A 21777-nucleotide genomic window follows, 5' to 3' on the forward strand; every position below is an offset into this window, starting at 1 on the left:
TATAGCTGTGTCTCTACAGCAAGAACCTGTTCCTCTAACCAGAGTCCTTCATTCTTTCGTACTTCTTTCTTTCTTTCTTTCTTTCTTTCTTTCTTTCTTTCTTTCTTTCTTTCTTTCTCAGAGGGAGTACAGGAAGGACTACGAAGAGCAGATGAAGGGAAAAGCCTTGGTGGATGTTGACCTCACACCTGGGTACCTGACAGCCCGTCATGCTAGCAGCTTGCTGAGTGAGGTAAGCAAGAAGGGTTGCAAGAAGCTGGAGTCTATCACAGCAATCCTGGGCAAGATGGTGGGTACACCCTGGACAGGTCACCAGTCCATCACAGTGGAAATATATTAAATCTCAGGATAAATAAAAGTGGCTTCAAAACTGTTCTAGTTTATAGTTTCTTCATGGTTTTTTTGTGATCATCACAGATTATCTCCATTGTGTGGTCATTAGCAGCAATAAACTACTTTCAGAGGCCAGAAATGGTTAAAGTTACAGTATTTTGGTTGCCTTGAAGATTTCAAAATAAGCTATCATCCTGTATTTAATTTGTTTTAAGCCTTGACAGCAAAACATATCACAATTTGTTACTTACAGTTTCTGAGACATTTTGCATTACTGTATGGTGGAAACTTTATTAAAAACCCTGTTGTAGACCATATGATACTGGTCTCCTGCCCCCTGGTGGACACCAGAAACTACACAACAACAATTTTGACATGCAGTATCACATGTTAATAAATGGTAAAAATATGAAAAAATAAATTGTTAAATTCTCTTTCAGAGTTTGTTAAAATGCCAAATAAAGACCTGAGATTTAAGAAATTGAACTTTTCTGCCCAGCTGTTGTAACTCTGGGCTTTAAAGGGTTAAGTGTTTTCAAAATCAGTCAGGATGAAAACATAGCTGTAAGCATTTTAAGTAAATCAAAGAACGTTGTTATGTAATGTTTTACCAATGTTAATCCTTTCATTGAGCTTGAAGTGTTGAAGGTATCCTGTGTTTTATTAATTTAAAAAGTTTTAGCCTGTACAAAATGTCTGACCCATCATAAGACACTTGCAGGAAAGCAAGGAGGTTACAGAATCACATAGTTTACATTTGTTCTGTTTTTTTTTTTTTTGTTTGTTTGTTTTTTTTAAACAAACTGATAACTCAGTCATTTTACCATTTAAAAAGAGGAAATTAAAAGACAAACATGATATTTCAGTCACAAAGCTTAAAGTGAATTGATCTTGTATTTGGACTAATTTACCAGAAATCCTTCTGTCTCTTTGCAGAAGGAGTACAAGAAGGATCTGGAGCAGGAGGTGAAGGGCCGGGGCTTGTCTGGCCTTGGTCTTGAAGAAACACCTGAGCTACTGAGGGTTAGAAACGCCAATCAGATACTGAACCAGGTAAAACACCGTCCAGAGCCCATATATTTACAAAGTGCAACAGACCTGTTTGAAGCTGTCTGTACCACGACACCCGCAGAAGGAGTACCGACGGGATTTGGAAACAGAGATCGTGGGTAAAGGCATGGAGCTGAGCACTGATGTTCTGGAAATACAAAGAGCCAAGAGAGCTTCGGAGATCCAGAGCCAGGTATCTGGGTACAGATCACCTACCACAGAACATGCTGGGTTATTTGTTGCAAAGCAATGCAAATAATTATCATGTTGAACTTAGTAGCTTGAAAAAGAGTCTGTAAGAAAATCCGGTTCGTATTTCATCCCGTGTGTTTGGATAGACTCTGTTGAGCCTTAAAGCAGCACCGTGTCGCTTTCTGATTTTGAAATGTGTGGTTTGGGCTTGTTTTAATGGCATAGTTATATTTTACTTTGTACATATCTTGAGCTGCAGCATCTCAGACAAACTGCATTTCACAACTTTATTTTCCAGGATGCCGGTCCATTTTACAGCTGAATTTCAGTAAACCCCCTACATCACTTGACAGCAACATGCTGGCTGTTTTGAAAGTAGACTACAGCTGATTCATCAAATAAACACAAAGACATGATTGGCTGGAGCAAGGAAAAGAAAGAGGGACAGGGACAGAGGAAGATATTAGACAAGACACCGCATGGGACTGACTTTTATCTGCTGGAGAGAGCTCAGAGAAGAGACAGGATGCAAGATGGATGCAGAATTAAATATCATTAGGAGGCTTCTCACTGGGAAAATCTGTAAAAGTTCAGTAGGACTAATCAGTCCAAAAAGGGTTCTTCTACAGTTGCTATGGTAACTTGTCCGGGCATGAAGGGAGGGGCTTAGGATGGAGAGCTGAAGCACAGCAGAGAGGGACCTGCTAGATGGACCTGTCCACGTCCTTATATTCACTTCAGTGATGCAGACATGTTCAGTACTAATGGGATTATCCATGTTTCACTTTTATCTGCATGTCCTCCACTTGTTACTGGAACTGCTGGTTAAATAAGTTGGTTGTGTTTTGCAGAGAAAGTACAAGCAGACGGAGCAGCTCAAAGAAAACTCGTACGGGACAGTTACAGACACTCCTGAACTGCTGCACGCTTCCTACCTCAAAGACATCTACAGCCAGGTCTGAGTGTAAAATACACCACTACTGATACGGAGGAATGTTGGAAAACTTTACTTTCCCTCTGAGAACTCTGCTGTTTCTCTGTAGAAGAAGTATAAAGACGAGGCGGAGCGTCTGAAAGGAAGCTACAGTCTGCTTTCAGAAACACCAGAGATGGAGCGAGTCAGAGCCAACCAGAGACACATCAGCTCTGTGAGCTCACGACTTTATTTCTTCTTTTCCTCACAGTCAAAGACTGTTTTCACTCAGCAATGTTTAACAAGTCTGTTGCCCTCCAGCTGCGGTACTCCTGGGACTCCAAGCTGATGAGAGGTCTGGCGGCGTCCGTCACAGAGACGCCGGAGATCGTCCTCGCCAGAGAAAACGCCAAAAAAATCAGTGATGTAAGTTTAAATGAACACATTCGCATCACCACAAGGCGCCAAAAACAGCAAAACTGTGAAGATGGAACAAGCGGCTTCTTCTTTGTGTGTTGTACTATTTTAAAGACATTTCCATACCAGTTATGTGAAGGTAAAAAGACTTTTCCTCACAAAGAAAAGAGTTTACAAATAAAGTTATTAAAGAACAATGGCCTCAGTGTAGATGATCGTATATAGATCTTATATATTTGCTGTTTTATGAGCCATTGTTTCCACGTCTCGTGTCTCCGCTTAGTTTAATGATTGCCTTCAATGATTTCTAATTCAGTCTATATACATATAAGGGTTTCATTTTCTTTCATTTCTTAAGTTGGTTTTTTTTTTTTTAGATTGTTATTAACCTTGCCTTTCGCCCAAAGCCTGCTGGGATAGGCTCCAGCTTCCCCGCGACCCTTCCTCGGACTAAGCGGTTATGATAATGAATGAATGAATATTATGAGCTGTATTATAAACTGTATAAGATGTAGTATTAGCTCACTGTAGAAGTGAGTCTTTAAATTTGTGTTTTGGTTTATTTTAGGGCACATAACAGGTTATCTCACTAAACGGAGATATTTTTCTACAATTTGACCTGTCATCCACACAAAAGCGCATATTTACGCCATTAAAAACAATTCTTTCAAAAACCAAACTGAAGATTTACAAATTCTACGTTTGTGCAAACATAACCGGGATTTTAGGTTTTGTCTGTGACAAAAAAGACTCGACGTCACATGTGCTCAGAAACAGCCTGGAGGCCTTCTGAATGGACTTAATGTGCTGATAGAGTTGGGTGCAGACAGATGTATTTTAAAGACAGGGTGGTGTGGACTTAAGTTTTTTTTGTTATTTTTTCATGGGGGGGGGGGAGTATTGGTTGAACAATAACTTAGCTACGTGTGTGTATGGCATAAATAATGTGCAGCATTTCTAAATCATCTTTTTGAACACCTGAAGTTGCTTAATGATTTAATTCTCTCGTAGGTCTAGAACTGTAACGCTTTATCTCATATCAATTAATATTATCTCAGAAATTTTTAAAAGATATCTGGATTTTATGTTGAGTCATGAGATTTATTATCAGATCATATATTACATCTAGAAATCAGAGTTAATGACTAATGTCCATTCATCAGTTGAATACAAATTTATTTCTAAATTGTTTCTTAAGTTTTATAACTTCTCAAAAATGCATGTAAATACATTTTACCTTCATCTATCTTCTAATGGAAAAATCCAGGGACTTTTGGTGTATTTTAATTCAACTGGTCTCTCCTGCTCCACCAGTATCATTTTGCTTGTGCTGACAGTTTTAATGGTTTATATCACTCCTCTAGTCTTTTGTTGAACTGTGATTGTCTTCTGTCTGAGTTTTTAAAGAATTTCAGATATTTTTGGTCCTTTAAAGGTAGAGTATGTAAGATTTTCAATATTTTCAAAATAAATTAACTAAAAAAAAAAACTACAATCCTAATTAAATAGATTTTTTTAAACATGTAGGTTCCAGTCTGTCCATATTTGATGTGTTATTAAATTACAAGTTTAATTAATGACAAAGACCCTTCTTATATGTTTGCCTACCAGTAAAAAAAAAGTGCTTTTTGTCATTTGTCATTAATTAAACTTTTAATTTAATAACGCATTAAATATGGACAGACTGGAACCTACATGTTAAAAAATCTTTCTAATTATGATTGTAGTTATTTTATTAGTTAATTTATTTTGAAAATATTGAAAATCTTACATACTCCACCTTTAACGGGCAAATATAAAACAGGTTTGTAGTGTGGAACTTCATACAGATCTTTTTTTGGGGAAGAAAACTAAGCTTTCAAGTTAACCAGCAAAAAAACTAGATCTTTCCAAATTCTGAGCAGACCAAAGGAAGACAGCCGACAAAACCTCCATCCTGAGGCAGAGGGAGGAAAACGCTCATGGCTTTCTTCTTGTTAAACACTTTGAACATTATAAATGAGGCAAACAGCATGTTAAGCAGCAGGTTGATGCGAGACTCTGTGCAGGTGCAGTACAGGGAGGAGGTGGGACGTGGCACCGCTGTCCTGGACACGCCTGAGATGGAGCGAGTCCGACGCAACCAGGAGAACATCAGCTCAGTGAGTAAACGGACACCACTGCTGTGAAAAGACGAAGCCGCTGCTGTTGTTTGGAGGTTTGTAAAACCAGAATTTACAACAACTCTGCAAACATGGAGCTTCAGGTAAGACTCCTTCATCTGCTGGTTTAGTGAGACAAGAAGAACGGCTGGTAAAACGTCAAGTTCACTGAAAGTGTGTAAGAAAAGAGGGAGAGAGGAAAGGGTGACACAGCAGACTCGTCTGGAGATTCGTTGTGTTGATTGATTTCCTGTCTGTCTTCCTGTCAGGTTAAGTACAAGCAGAGCACCGTGAAGGCCACGAGTGTTGGAGTGACTCCAGAGGTGGAGAGAGTCAAACAAAACCAGGAGAACATCAGCTCGGCAAGACACACTCACAGCTTCGTCTGTGGCATTTTCTATTCTGCACACCCTTAACTTACGCCAGGTTTACACCCACAACAGGAACAAAGTTACTTTTATTTATATTTCTGAGCTCACGTCTTGATCCAGCCCTCATCTCTTTATGTTTTATCTAAGCAGTCAGACTTCATCATGTTTCAGACTGGTCTGAAGCAGTTCCTTAAAGTGTTTCTTTGCATATAGTCTGATTCTTCACTAATGTTCAGTCCAGTTCTTCTGCCTGACTATTTAAGACAAATGTCTTCTTATCAACCCACTTTTGCTCTGGGTGAGCAGCATCAGAGGCTTACAGAGACTGGACAAACTGATCCAGAAGGCTGAGGAAAACTCATTGTGAGGCTTCCGCAACTCTGATTTAAGACAGAAACGTACCAGCAACATCGAAAACTACAATAGTGGAATTTCCCTCTGGGAAAGTATCGATAATTTCAATTACTTTATTTAATGTTTACACAAAAAAAAGGCTCCTAACTCGAGGATGTTCAGGTGGAAAGAGATGCTGTCTCTTCATCCACAGCCTGAGATACCGTTTCCCCCTCCAGTCCCAAAACTGTCCGTCAGGACATGCTCCAGTTACGACCCAGGAGAATGAAAATTTCAGGATTAATTAAATAAAATGTAACAAAGTAGTAAAAAGGGCAGAGTTTTGTTAAGGTCTTCCTTCTAAACACAGGAGAATAACACAGAGAATTTCCATCCACTGGGACACAGGTGTCAAACTGCCAGGAGGTTTTAGTTGTCTCCATGCTCCAACAAACCTGAACAAAGTGAATGAACAGGTTATTAAAAGAAGCTGTTGGATCCATTTGATTTGAATCAAGTGTGTTTGAGCAGGGAAACAACAAAAACCAGCTGGAGGACTGGAGTTTGACACCTCTGCACTAGGACGTCTTCCTTCTGAACAGTTAGGATTTAGAGGCTTGAAAATGTCAAGATTTCTTTTTCCAAAAGGTAATAAGGTCAAATTATTAGTAAAATAATTAATACTATAAAACCTACATTCAAACAGAAAACTCTTAAACTGCTCTCCGGGTTTTTTGTATGTTTACAATATGTGTTGCTGATGGCAACATGAATTTGTTGAGAAAATAAATATAGAAACTGTCCTTTAGCTGGGAGTGCGCTTCTTTTCGGCGTGGACGGGATGGGGCTGCAACAGAGCTGGAGGGAGGACTGGGAAACTGGGAAATTGTCCTCAGTACTACACCAGTACAAGTTTGGATGAAGGCATCAAAAACAGCGAATGGGCCCTTTTTTATTGCTGGGGTCCACGTAAACATGAAATTATTCCATCTAGGGAATCTGTCCAGCCCTGGTCCTGCAGGTTTTCCATGTGTCCCTGCTCCAACACACCTGACTCAAATAACGAGTCATTACGCAGAAGTTGGTAGGCTGTTTGATCCATATTTCAGTCAGGTGTGTGGAAGCAGGAATACATGGAAAACCTGCAGGACCGACTGGACACTCCTGCAATAAGCAATAGTTTACTGAATACAAACCGGTAGTTGTCTCTCGATTGGTTTAGTTGTTTCATAACTCTTCCTCCCTGAGACCAAAAGGCAGAAATGACGTGACAAGGAGCAAATACTGCTGAAGGACTTTACGGGTAAACCTGAGTACAATCGCTGTTTGGGTTTTTTATTGTGTCTTATGGAAGTATACTGCAGAAATACACTGCAACAATGGACGCAGTATGAACACCAGATGAGGCAGAGGACTCTTAACCCCATCACTATGGATTTACCCACAATGCAATGCTATGCCAAATGCAGAAAGTGACTTTTTGCAGTCTGCTTCCTGTATTTGGTCCACTTGAAACGGGCCAAAACCTGCGTTTGTAGGCGGACCGAGTCCACTTCTTTGGTCCTAATCAGAGTTAGTTTGGTGCGTTCATATTTCCTCAAACGAAGTGACTTTCCGAGGAAATGGACGAGGATTCGGATCAAAAGGGCTGATGTGAATGTTCCCTAAGAGGGTTCAGACTGTGCTGAAGAATAAAACTGCTCATCCAAAACTTCCCGTTAAAGCTCATTAAATCTGCACAAACTCTGTTTTTGCCCCATATAAGACTGGATATCTCTAAATATGTTTGCATAATTTGATAAATTACATCATTCATGTCCTATGGCTATTTTTCAGGAAATAAAACTACCAATCAGAAATCCAGACACACCATCTTATTGAATTAAATGGAAACTGAATAAAGAGATGAAGGTTACATCAAGACTTTGGCAGGATGCAACAAAATCCATCCAAATGTCCCGTCTGACTACGTCTACAACTTGAGTGGGATGCTGCAGAGGTAACACGCGTGTGTGTGTGTGTGTCGTTGAACAGGTGAAGTATCAGCGGGGGCTGCAGGAACTGAGGGGGCGGAGCTGTACCGAGCTGGACACACCTGAGTACAGGCGTGTCAGGAAAACACAAGACTCTGTCTCCATGGTAGCAGCCTGGTTGCCGTGGTTTCCACCTGACATAAGAGATGTGGCACAACAGATGGGACTACTGCACCAACACTAACCTCCACCATGAAGAGCACAGCAGTGTGTGTGTGTGTGTGTGTGTGTGTGTGGAGTGATTTAACAAATAAAGAGTTTAAAACATTCCCAGTGTGTTTTATTTGCTCACTGACTAAATGCACCCTGTTGTGTGTGTGTGTGTGTGTGTGTGTGTGTGTTGTGATTTCTCACACTGGTGTGTATGATGTCTTCGTACTCGTGGTGATACTGAAACCTGTGTGTGTGTGTGTGTGTGTGTGCTGCTTCATCAGGCAAAGTACCACGAGGACTTTGAGCGGACGCGTGGCCGAGGTTTCACACCGGGGCTGGACGACCCCAGCATGGAGCGCTACCAGAGAGCCAATCAGATGATGGCCGAGGCGGCCTACAGCAAAGGGATCCACCCCCAGACGATGGAGATGGACAGACGACCAGGAGGCATCATCGTAGGTCAGTTGTGTTCACACAGCCATACAATATGCTAAAGGTGACACGTTTATTTAATATTTTACACATTTATTTTGTATTTTCTGTCATTTTCCTCCTCTTCTTCACTTCAGCTGTTTTAAAATGCTGCTATTTGAGGTGAAGAAATGAGATTTTCTGCAATGCTTTTGCTCAGTTTGACCCCTCTGGGGGGGAATTCATCCTTCTTTCACCTTCAGATCTGTGTGTTGTGTTTTATTCCAGACTTTTCCAGGCATTTAATCAAACCAATCATGTTTAAGAACGTTTAGGATTTTATTTTGAAACTTTGGATGCTCTGTGGCACTGATGTTTTTCAGGCAGCTTAGTGTGTTTTTAACACATCTTCATCTATTTTTATGCTAACTGTAATTTCTTTACATTAAGGATTTAATGCAATAGTTAGGTTTTCTCCTTCTTTATGGTCGTACATTATTGAAATCTTTTCGAGTGTTTGGCAGTGAGCTTGAATCCCTGTTTTGCCAAGACTGTGCATGCTGCTGTAAATCCTTCAGCCATCTGTGAAGTCCATATTTATGGAAACCATTTGGTGAGTGAGACCTTCTGCACGAGTGCAGGGATTTTATCCTGATTAATCAGTTAATTAGGAGCCGTTGATGTTTTTCTATCATTAGGTACATATTAATCCATGTTCTATTTATTTATTCTGTGTGTTTCCTTCACATCCATATAAAACTAATAAAGCTGTCAGCTGCAGCCGCAAGAGATTAAAGATTGAAGCTCCGACTGACCTGCTGTCAGTAACCTGAATCCCATTTTTTACATCACTTTTAATACACAGGCTGATGGCAATTTTATTTTATAATTTATTTATCTATTTTATTTATTCGTTTTTTAGTTTACTTCCATCTACTTGCATGATGTGAATATAATGTCAACTGGTGTGACCTCATAAAAAGCCAACTTGAAATCAGAATCTAATGACAGTACATTTAAATGATACGTTATTTAGTTATCTCCTAAATTGTAATTTTGTAGCGTTTGTTTTCTTTTAATGAAGTGGTAGCCAAACTGCTGTAAGACCAGTTTGATGCAGGTGCTGCCATGTCGTTTAGCTCCTTCCCCTCCTTACAATAGTCCCCTTGTTTCATTATGAGAACAATCTTTCATCACACAATATCATTTTAGGTTTAAATGCACGCAGCTTGTTTAGTGCTGAGTTGTGCCAAAGAACCTGACAAGTCTTTCTAACTCATTCTGACCAGTAGAAGAGGTAAACTAACTTCTTAAATGCTCCTTGAAAAGAGTTTTTAGTTTGTTATTTCTGGTTATTTCACAGCCACACATAAAAGTGAATATACAGATAAACAATAAATCCAGTAAAGGTAAATAGAGCCAGTTATGATGTTCTGATGTGTGTACAGCGTGATGACTCCCTCCAGTGGTGGATTTGTGGAACTGCACCTTCCTGATCCACTTCTGTGTTTTAATAACATACAGCAGCAGAAACAGAGGCCTGTTCCAGAAAGGATGTTCAACAAACAAACAACAAGAAGTTCTGGGTTAACTTACTCTGGACAACTCTGAGCTTTTATTTCTAGATCAGCTGCTTTGAGTTGGTTCAATCAACTCTGAGTATCTTTACCCAGAGTTAAGAGCCACAACAAAAAAACCATCATCAGTGGAGACCGATACCTGGATTCCCCACGGCAACCGCTGACAATAAACTAGTTATTTTACCCAACTGGAGGGGTTTCCACTTGTCCACTGATCACATATTTAACTTTAAACTGTTACATGTGGGCTGAAATATTAGATAAAATCTCAATTTCATTTCGATCCAGTCCCACTGGGGAAAATAAACATTCAGAAACCTGAAAGTTAAAATAAATCTTTTAGTAAGGTCACGTATTGTACTTGATCACAACTGGACATATTTTACTTTTAGTTTAGTTAGTTAGTTTACTGGTTGATAAATCAAATGTTCAATGATTATTTTTTACATATAGTACTTTGAGTTGGTTCAAAGTACTAGATGTAGAGGGTTAAACATTTGTTTGTTTGACCACAAACAAATGTCTTCATTCATTCAGATGTTGTATGAACTCACTTTACTGCCCTATGTCACGTAGTCTCCTGTATCTAATTGAAATTCCAACCACAGCAGAAACCCTGCTGTTGTAAATAACCAACATTCAGATTTATTTGGTTGTTTAAAATATACTGAAGCAGAATTATCTCCATGTGGGCAGAAGAGGATAGTGAGGAGAGACCATCTGCTGGGATCTGGCCGTAACATTTATGAAGTTATGATTTCAGACATGTGTTAAAGATTTTCCTGATAACTCCAGATGCCGTTGTCCTTTTCAAAGGTTCTGTTTACCAGTGTTACAAAGAAAAGTACCATTTATGAAAAGAGTTTTTCAAACTATCACAGGGAAAAGTACAAATCTTGCCTTGATGTCTTCTTATATCTGTGGTGTCTCATGTCACATGGCTGTCTACGGCCAGGGAATTGGGATAATTGCAAAATGGTTCTGTTTGATAAGCTATTGATACAGAAATGATACTCCTACATATGCTCGGGTTCTGAATCTTCACTTTACGTAAATTTATTAATTCCATTTCTAAATCTCTGGAGTCACGTTGGGACAACCGATATCTGCCAGTTGGTTCAGGTGGGAGGAGAAACTCAGGGTTTCTTCATGGTTAACCTGCCAGCAAGATTGTTGATCACACAGAATGACTGGGGACCATCCCAACTCATGGTTTACAGACGCAGAATTGCAACATAACCTGCTTCTGGAACAGACCCCAGGTCACATGTTCAGTAAAACAAAGGGGATCAAGCTTGCATTTAACAGCCATCAGGTTGACCTTGCAAGTGTAAGGCTGGGTATGAGAGGAGGAGCTGTGGGATGGTAGACCCAGACTTTTCCCCGTAAAGACAAACCTTGCACAGATTACTTCAGTGTACAACTGCAACAGGAGTATTTTTATGAGAAGAACCTGCATTTATGGTCTCCTCTGCACCATGATACAAGTGAAAAGCCGTAACTTGTAAGCAAGCCTGGAATGGCTAACTGGGAACTTCAGGAGGATTCCCGGTGGTCCGCATAAGTCTTGGGCTGGTGAGGAAAAAAGTAGTTCATTTTCATAAAAAGTTCATTTAAAAAGTATATAAAATAAAGCAATATTACCTAAGAAGTTATCTCACAAAACTCGTTAGTAGTCATCTGTGGATGAAAGCTGCAACATTTATTCCTTCAATACATCATATAACAAGTTTCAGGATCTATTTATATATATCTATATATATATAGGATCTATTTATATATATATATATATATATATATATATATATATATATATATATATATATATATATATATATATATATATATACAAAAACGACTTAACGACTTAAAACGACTTAAAACACAAATATATATATATTTACATATATAAATATATATATATATATACATATATATATATACATATATATATATATATATATATATACATATATGTATATATATATATATATATATACATATATGTATATATATATACGTATATATATATATATATATATATATATATATATATATATATACATATATATATATATATATATATATATATACATATATATGTATATATATATACATATATATGTATATATATATACATATATATGTATATATATATATATATACATATATATGTATATATATATATATACATATATATGTATATATATATATATACATATATATGTATGTATATATATATATACATATATATGTATATATACATATATACATATATATGTATACATATATATATATGGATCATGGATAAGCAGCAGTACCAAGGCCTCAAGGAGGAACTGGAGAAGGCCTGGAGGGTGAAAGCAACAGTAGTACCCATAGTGATCGGAGCATTGGGGGCCGTGTCCCCCACACTGGAGAAGTGGCTCCAACAGATTCCTGGTGAAACATCAGACATCTCGACAGAAGAGTGACTGAACTGGAGCTTGACATAAAGAACCAGCCGCGCTGCCCAGCGGAGATGGAAAGGGTGGGATAGAGAGAGAAAATAGAGAAGTGCATCTTGAATTTTATTGTAGTCGTCCACATGAACCTCGTTACTTTCACAGTAAATAGAAATAACTGTTCTGTCTCCTTTAAAGACCTGAAGGTGTGGAGGACAGACCCAGGCTCCATCTTTGACTTTGACCCTCTGGAGGACAACATTCAGTCCAAGAGTCTCCGCAGGATGTCTGGTAGTTCACTAAGTCCCCTTCAGATGCCAACACCACAGATCTGCTGGAGTTTATGCACAACAAATGCATGTTGTATGACAGCAAAGGCAGAAAATGTCACAAAAACATAAAACAAGTTAACACTTATTTCGGCTCAGGTTTAATCCTGTTTTTAATACCCTTTACTTTTTATCAATAAATGAACATGCACATGTTTTAAATTCAGTTCACATCTCTGTAAAAATCAAGTATGATTGTTTCTTTAGTAACATCAGTTTAATGTTTTATTTTTACTGGAGTCCATTAAGTAAGAAATGAACTTGATCAGACTAAGTGCTTCTTCCATCCCCGGCATATTATATGTTTTGTGACACAGATTATTGAATCACATTAAATTAAAACAGACCGTTTATAGTTTTTAGATGGATTCTTCACTCTTTCCTTTTATTTCTCCAACTTTTTCTTCCTCGCTGCTTGTCTCGTCGGCCCTGTGCTGCCCCCTGGTGGCGCATGCCTGTCAGAGCGGGCCGACCGCAGGCTGGGCAGGCAGCACTCCCAGCACTCCCAGCAGTCTCTCTCCCACAGCCGGCCTCAGTCTGTCAGCTCGCTGAACTCTGACCTGTGGGACCGCAGCAGCACCAGCACTCCTGGTATCTTCTTCTACATGTTTCTGACGCACAGCAGGGTGAAAGTTTGGATCAGCATGTCTGTAAATCCACAGAAAAATTTCGACTAATTCACGGTTTCCTCGCAGGTCTGTGCACGAGCATCACTGCGTCTTTGCTGTGTCTAACAGCTCACATCGTTCTCTGGTTTCATTTGCAGCGAAGGAGAGTCGACTCACAAATCATGCAGACGCAGGACATCGTTTCCACACTGACTTCTCTGGTGTGTTTCTCTGTTTCTCACCCAGCTCCTGTCCTCCCAGGAGCGTACCATCACCAGGGCATCCAGATGCAGCATCATCAGCAGTATCACGGCTACATGCACCAAACCAGCATGTCATCAGTCAGATCTGTCACTTCACCGCCACATTCAGCCACTATGGTATGTTTTATGGAACATAACAGAAGATCCCCTGTGTTGAATTTTTGTTTTTTTAAATCAGGTTTTATGGCTACATAAATAAAACTTCAGATCTGCATCATTATTTACTGAACCCACAACTAAGTCGACCTCCTGACACAACAGCTTGTAGAAACACCGTTAGCAGGAACAACCAAGAAATAACTTTCTGTATTCATCAATGTCAGCTGTTTCCTGATTATCTGACAACTTCAGGACCCCAGATCAAACTGTCATGGGATTTTATTATCATTCATTTTCTAAATAAAGCAACAGGAAGGTGAACCTTCAGAAAGTTGCATATTGTCAGAAGAAAATGAATAAATTTGCAGCTTTCACAGTTTTCTGAGGCTTTCTGTCATTTGAAATGATTTCCAATAAACACCAGCTGAAAGAAATTATCTTTCATAGTTTATAATCATAATATACTAAAATAACTTCACAGCTTGGGAAGAATTCAATTTACAATAAATCTACAATTCTATCTTCAAAAATGTATTTGTTTGTTTATTACGGAAGCATAGAGCTGTCATCCTCATAATAAAAAAAAAGTTTGGGCCTCATTACGTTATAACGTGATATGTTTTGTTGTAAAAACGTATAACCACTTGAACGCTGGAGGGATTATATCTCTCGGCTGGCCCGGGAGTGCCTTGGGACCCCCCCGCAGAGTTGGCAAAGGTGGCCGGGGAGAGGGAAGTCTGGGCTTCCCTGCTAGGCTGCTGCCCCGCAATCAGAACCCCAATAAGCGGTAGAGGAGGGGTAGATAGGTGGCACATGACTGCACCTGAGATGATGTAGTTTGCATTCATAGCGATTCTCGTGGTGCTCAAGTTTCAATCAGAAATTATGCCACGTCCTGGGGATCGGACTAATTTTTCCTTCTGTACAGACCCATGCCTTTTAAAACTGTCCTTAAACTACGCATATTTATTACAATGTCATCCAAAGTGTTCCAAAGCACCATAATTTCACAATGTCTCAACCCAAGTATGAAGAAAAACTCTATCAAGTCCTGTAAATGAGCCATTTGTGATCTCCTATCGACTCCGCACACAATTTCCTCGTCTAAAGTCGATAATGACCACGTTTCACGTTTTTACAATAAAACTATCACGTTATGACGTGATACGTTTCACGTTTTTACAATAAAACTATCACGTTATGACGTGATACGGTTCACGTTTTTACAATTAAACTATCACGTTATGACGTGATACGGTTCACGTTTTTACAATTAAACTATCACGTTATAATGTGATACGTTTCACGTTTTTACAATAAAACTATCACGTTATTACGTGATACGTTTCACGTTTTTTTACAATAAAACTATCACGTTATGACGTGATACGTTTCACGTTTTTACAGTAAAACTATCACGTTATAACGTGATACGTTTCACGTTTTTACAATAAAACTATCACGTTATGACGTGATACGTCTCGCGTTTTTACAATAAAACTATCACGTTATGACGTGATACGTTTCACGTTTTTACAATAAAACTAATACGTTATGACGTGATACGTTTCACGTTTTTACAATAAAACTATCACGTTATAACGTGATACGTTTCACGTTTTTACAATAAAACTATCACGTTATAACGTGATACGTTTCACGTTTTTACAATAAAACTATCACATAACGTGATACGTTTCACGTTTTTACAATAAAACTATCACGTTATAACATGATGCATTTCACGTTTTTACAATAAAACTATCACGTTATAACGTGATGCGTTTCACGTTTTTACAATAAAACTATCACGTTATAACGTGATGCGTTTCACTTTTTTACAATAAAACTATCACGTTATAACGTGATACGTTTCACGTTTTTACAATAAAACTATCACGTTATGACATGATGCGTTTCACGTTTTTACAATAAAACTATCACGTTATAACGTGATACGTTTCACGTTTTTACAATAAAACTATCACATAACGTGATACGTTTCACGTTTTTACAATAAACGTATCACGTTATAACGTGATGCATTTCACGTTTTTACAATAAAACTATCACGTTATAACGTGATGCGTTTCACGTTTTTACAATAAAACTATCACGTTATAACGTGATGCGTTTCACGTTTTTACAATAAAACTATCACGTTATAACGTGATGCGTTTCACGTTTTTACAATAAAACTATCACGTTGTAACGTGATATTTTACACGTTTTTACAATAAAACTATCACGTAATAACGTGATACGTTTCACGTTTTTACAATAAAACTATCACGTAATAACGTGATACGTTTCACGTTTTTACAATAAAACTATCACGTAATAACGTGATACGTTTCACGTTTTTACAATAAAACTATCATGTTGTAACGTGATATTTTACACGTTTTTACAATAAAACTATCACATAATAACGTGATACATTTCACGTTTTTACAATAAAACTATCACGTTATAACATGATACGTTTTACGTTTTTACAATAAAACTATCACATTATAACGTGATATTTTACACGTTTTTACAATAAAACTATCACATAATAACGTGATACGTTTCACGTTTTTACAATAAAACTATCACGTTATAGCGTAATAAGACCCAAACTTTTTTTATGAGGGTGACAGCTCTACGCTTCCATAGTTTATAGATTGGTTAATTGGAAACAGATTATGGTCAGAGCCATGTCGTGTTTTTCCTGATATGGGAAAAAATATTGTTAATTAATCTCATCTGCCTTAACAACATTGCAACTTTGCAAACCTAATCTGAGCTTCGAGACAAGTCCTTTTCTTCCAACTGTTCCCAACAAGCCCTACTTCTCCAGTCTTGTCCATATTGTGCCGCCATTCATTCTAACATTTATCACACTGACTGAGGCCTGGAGAGTCTGAGATATAGCTCCAGTATGATGGACTCCAAATTACTTTATAATCCTGCACAGACAGCAGCATGTTTCTCCAAGTTCATTTCTGATGTCTTTCCACCTTTATGTTGTGATAAAAGACGCATAAAAAAAAAAACTGCTTTTGTAGAGGAGCTCATACTGATGATTATCATCCATTGCCTGCTACTGATCCTTTTAATTCCTCTGGAAGGAGTAAGGAACGACTCAGGCTGGTTACCTCCGGTAAGGGGGCTACGTTTTTTTACGGCATTTATTTGTCTGTTTGTTTGTTAATTAGCAACTTTACACAGAAACTACTGGATGGATTTTTTTTTTCTAAAAGTGGGTCTTCATCTAACTTAGATCCCATTAAGTGTTGGGAGTGATCCGGATCAGCTTCTGGGTCCAGGAACGTTTTGAAGGCTTCTTTATCATTGCAAGACGGGACTGTTGTCAATATATATGCATGTAACGCCACAATAAAGTCAGGGTTTTTACCCAAAACTACACCAGAAGTTCCCAACAGGCTTTTCAACATATCAAAGATAGATGTGGATCCCAGCAACATTCTGGATTCTACCATCCAGAACAGGAAAAATTATCGGATCTCTGGGATTTTCATCACTGCAAGAAAACAAATGAAGACATAAACATGCAACACAAAGACACTGTGGATTCATTGTCATCATATCCAGGAATCTAATAGTGTATCCTTATAAAATGACTGCAAGATTAGAACTGGGTGGAAATGAGCTGCTTGGCAGAGAGCGCAGACCTCCCAGAGCTTTTCTAGTTACACTTTTTCTACTTTGTCTCAATTTTTGTTCAAAGAATTGAGACAGGGAAAATGGTTATAAGTTCATTTACCTCATTTTGGACCTGATACGAACCAGATTTTATCTTACGAAGAAAGCAAGAGAAGAAATCTGTTGTTTTTTTAAATCTTGTGAAACATACCAAAAGTCAGTCCGCTGCTTTTAACCAATCACTGCTTACTCTGGGAGCACTGGGCTGCTATTTTACTGGCACCCAGGGAACAATGGGGGGGTTGAAGGCCTTGCTCAGGCCCTGGTTCATTTCTGCTGCCAGCTCTGGGATTCAAATCCAGGTTCAACCAGGCCTAAGCCCACCTCTTGTACCACGAGGGTACCACCCCCTCAACCATAAAGCTTTAATAGAGCGTACTATTTTTATGTAGATGACTCAATAGATAGATAGATAGATAGATAGATAGATAGATAGATAGATAGATAGATAGATAGATAGATAGATAGATAGATAAAACAGAACAGAACAGACAGACATTTTATTAATTTATTTTTCAGGGTGTTTCAACAGTTTCTTTAATAAAAAAAAAAAAGATGAATAGATTAAATTAAATATTTATAATAAACAGTCTAATCACTGCCGGAATAAAGGACCTCCTGAACCTTTATATTGAACACATCAGCAGTTTTGATCAGAAAATCATTTTAGTTCAGAAAGTTTTGTAATGTATTGAGACACATCGGTATCTGATCTACAAGCCTGACTATGTTTCTCTACCTTGTTTGCAGCGTGTTTATCGAGCGCTGTACGACTATGCGGCTCAGGACCACGATGAAGTCTCATTCAGGGACGGCGATGTCATCATCAACGCTCAGCCCATTGATGAAGGCTGGATGTACGGGACGGTCCAGAGAACCGGCAAGTCCGGGATGCTGCCGGCAAACTACGTGGAGTGTTGCAACTGAAGCATGGGAGAAGGAGCGAGAGAGAGAGAGGAGAGGAAGTCAGGGGTGAAACATACAGACAAAGATCCAGTCAGTGGTTTTAACGCAGATGTTTGTGATGTTCTTTGCATTTCAGGGTCATTTTCTGTGTTTTTTTCCTCTGTGGAAAACAACTGCAGGGACATGACATACATGGTCTCAGCTGTTCTGATGGGTTTTAAAGGTGGAAAAGGATGAAAAACAGTTTATATGAAGAAAAGTGAAGCGGCTCGTAAAGAAAGCCTCTGCTTATGCAATGCAGCAAGGCAGGACATGCTTTAAGCATGGAACAGATTTTAGGAAAAATAATCACCCACTAACTAAGAAGCAGTTTGTTTGACTCGATCTTCATAATAAAGTATTTAACTGGAATGCACTGGACATCACAGACTGGATACATCAGGTGGATGAAGAGGGGTAAATATAGCATGCTGTTAATAATTATATAAACATTTATAACTAAAGGAAGGAAAAACAGAAGAAAGGAGATTAGAAAGAAATGTAACGGCTGAATCAAACTCATTAAAAAATGACTGAAAAATGTCTGAAAACTAAGCAGTAATTCAGTGTTTTTTAGTTTAAAGCACAATTCTGTTTTTCTTTGTGTTAAGAAAACCCACAAGAAGACCAAACCCAGTAATAAAGGTGTCATCTGAAACAAACATTTTTATGAAATAATTTGTGTAATTCCTCTGAGATACATCAGCGACCTGCACGGCCGCACAATCTGACACGTTCCTCATTAGTGTCCTGCTCGCACATATCGTCTCAGCAGAACCAGATGTTGATTAATCCACTGATGAATGATGCAGAGCACCTTCACATTTCTACGCCATGCTTTATAATACTGAGGATTCAGGCTGCAGCCATTCACAGTGACAGCATGACACTCAGTGCAGGAAGTTTGTTTCCTTTTATTAGGACACAAGCTCCCCTGAAAGAGTCACCTTCTCCACTAAGTGTGAAAACTAATCCTTTAGGTGAGTAAAGATGGCAGTTCATGAGTTTTTTTGGGTTTTTTTTATTTTCGGGCTGATATTTATGTTTATTTGTCCAGTTTAGTTACAGAGAGTGTGCACGTAAAGCCGGCCCAACATTTCCACAATATCTTAAAGGTGCAGCGTGCATCAAAATCAAAGGTCAACCACAGAGAAATTTAATTTAACAACTGTATTTCTATTCGCATTTACCCACTTAACTGTTCTGTTTTATTCTCTTAAATGATCCATTTATATCTACTTATTGTGGGTCCACATACATGACAGCTAAAATTGTGCCAGCATTTTTACTACGGTGTCTCTGAATGGACAAACAACTCTATGTGAGATCCACTCACAGATTAAAACATACTGTTTTTACGTCTGGAGGAATTTTGGCCACTCATGGCCACCATCCATTCACAACTATGTTTTGTATTTGAGGTAATTGTATTCCCATTTTAACCACTAGATGTCAGTATTTTTACACACTGTACCTTTTGGTCTGGTTTAACTCACCCTAACAGCGATATGGGCCTCTGTTGCTGTCAAAAGGTAGCCTGGCACGTCAGACTGGAGTTCTCTCTATAGACTCAGTCTGGACTCCCTCTCCTTCATTGAGATTCACATCGGTTTAAAACAAACAGCCCACTCTGATTGGCTGACCTGAGGAGACTCTTGCTTTGCGTCACCACGTATTCTTTAAAACATTCAAGAAGGCGCACAAACGTAGCAGGAGTTTGTTTCTTTTTTATTAGGTTCAAAAAGCAACACCGAGTTGCCAATAACGCCATGTAGCCTCAGGTTTTTACAGCAAAAGCCACACAGGTCATTTATGTCTTCTGTACTGCACGCCATGTTTATTTTCTTCTGTTGCATTCGCTCTACTGAATACTTCAGGCCCCGGAGCGTTGTGGGATTTAATCGTTGGGAACATAAACTCTTTGAAGCAGGTCATCTCATCTCCACACTGTCGAGAAAACCATAGACTGTATATAGAGATGGGCGGAGCCTCCGTGACGTCATCTGTAGGTTTCTGAAGCTTGGTGGGCAGTTCCTACCATCACTATCTTGGCAGGGGTATGCGCGTCGTCTCACCTGGAAAATACATATATGGGCAAAGAGGTGGAGCTGAAAGGGGGGCTGTGAGCGTCATGGTGGATGATTGACATTGAGCGAACGCCGAGCTTTCTGTAGCTAAGAGCTAACCGAGCTAACCAGGAGATAACAGGAGCTAACCAGCTAACGGAGGTAAGCAGGCTAAAGCTAAGTCAGGTTGTTAACCGGCTAAAAACCGCGGTTGTTCTACGTTCTTCTTACTTGAAGCGGAAGATCGGGTATCTGTCAATCAAAAGGACACGCCCCCTAAATATGCCCAAATTTGAGATTAAATTACTTTTAATCAGGCGAGTTAGAAAAAAATTCACTCCCCCCACAGTTGTCATGAAGGTAAACCTGAACTATTAAAATTAAAATGGATTTTTGAACCAGGCTGTAAACATGTTTATTTCTGCTGTGAAGTTGGTCTTTTTAACATGGGGGTCTATGGGGATTTGCTCTGTTTTGGAGCCCCCAGTGGATGAAGGGAGAACTGCAGTTTTATGCACTTCCGCATAGGCGTCACTTTTAACCGCCAGAGGTTGCCGCTTGGTTGCCACTTCACTGACGTCACGTCCGCCATTTTTCTGATTGGTTTACTCCGCGCTTGTTTTTCTTGCCCTAGAAATCCGTTGATGCGAGTGAGTCCCCAGACTCCACGCTGGTACAGCAAGAGAGTCTGGCTTGCCAGGCTAGTCAAAAGCAGAAGGGAAAACTGAAAGAAAAACCTAAATATGTGACTGTAAAGTAATGAGCTTATGGAGCTACTGAGGCATCATCAACATGGAAGAAGATCTGATGATTTACATCAGTAAATGTGTTGCAGATTTAATCCTTCAGGCCTGTGAATGTATGAAAATGTGCTTCATACAAACAAACAAAACACATTTTAACTAAAACAAGGTTTCAAAGGTTTTATATTCATTTTGGTCAGGTTTCAGATGACGGATGTTTTGTACAGTTTGGTGAAAGTACAGTTTACATTATACAGAAATTAAAGAATAACAAAATATTTGATTATTCAGTGATTTTAATCAAAAGAATGATTCATGTTAGTAAACAAACTTCAATCAGTCTCTAGTATTGGATACAGAAACATTAAATTCTGCTGACAAGCCTCTTAAAGATCCTGCTCAGTGAAGGTCACTGTGTAGTAAGTCAGTGACTCGGACAGTGTATTGGCACATGACACATCAAAAAAGCACATTTTCTTATTTACATATTGTCATTCTCTTAAAACAATAGCCTAAGTCATTTGTAAATGTTTTCTCAAAACAGAGAAAATTGATTTCTTCTGGATGAATTTATTGTGTTTATAGAAAACCTTAAAGGCCATTTTAGGCGATTATTTTAAAAAGATGATGACATTAAGATCT

The 21777-nt window shown here is 38.7% G+C and overlaps 2 protein-coding genes across 2 annotated transcripts in view; both read left to right on the forward strand.

The window, feature by feature from the left end:
• Nucleotides 1-5462, forward strand: part of LOC306771105 (uncharacterized protein) — a gene marked incomplete at both ends in the record, with an annotated part of 91377 nt that extends 85915 nt beyond the window's left edge. Inside the window, 8 exons of the mRNA XM_079260168.1 lie at nt 122-289; nt 1270-1356; nt 1466-1576; nt 2427-2531; nt 2619-2723; nt 2810-2914; nt 4954-5046; nt 5316-5462. Coding sequence (XP_079116294.1) covers nt 122-289; nt 1270-1356; nt 1466-1576; nt 2427-2531; nt 2619-2723; nt 2810-2914; nt 4954-5046; nt 5316-5462 — 921 coding nt within the window. The remainder of the gene's footprint in view (nt 1-121; nt 290-1269; nt 1357-1465; nt 1577-2426; nt 2532-2618; nt 2724-2809; nt 2915-4953; nt 5047-5315) is intronic.
• The window catches only part of nebl (nebulette), a gene marked incomplete at both ends in the record, with an annotated part of 173050 nt that extends 154742 nt beyond the window's left edge, over nt 1-18308 (forward strand). Inside the window, 3 exons of the mRNA XM_079259727.1 lie at nt 8218-8395; nt 13555-13688; nt 18132-18308. Coding sequence (XP_079115853.1) covers nt 8218-8395; nt 13555-13688; nt 18132-18308 — 489 coding nt within the window. The remainder of the gene's footprint in view (nt 1-8217; nt 8396-13554; nt 13689-18131) is intronic.
• Between the last annotated feature and the right edge of the window lie 3469 nt (nt 18309-21777).

The sequence above is a fragment of the Telmatherina bonti genome, assembly GCF_933228915.1.
Source record: "Telmatherina bonti genome assembly, chromosome: 20".
NCBI classification, from domain to species: Eukaryota; Metazoa; Chordata; class Actinopteri; order Atheriniformes; family Telmatherinidae; genus Telmatherina; species Telmatherina bonti.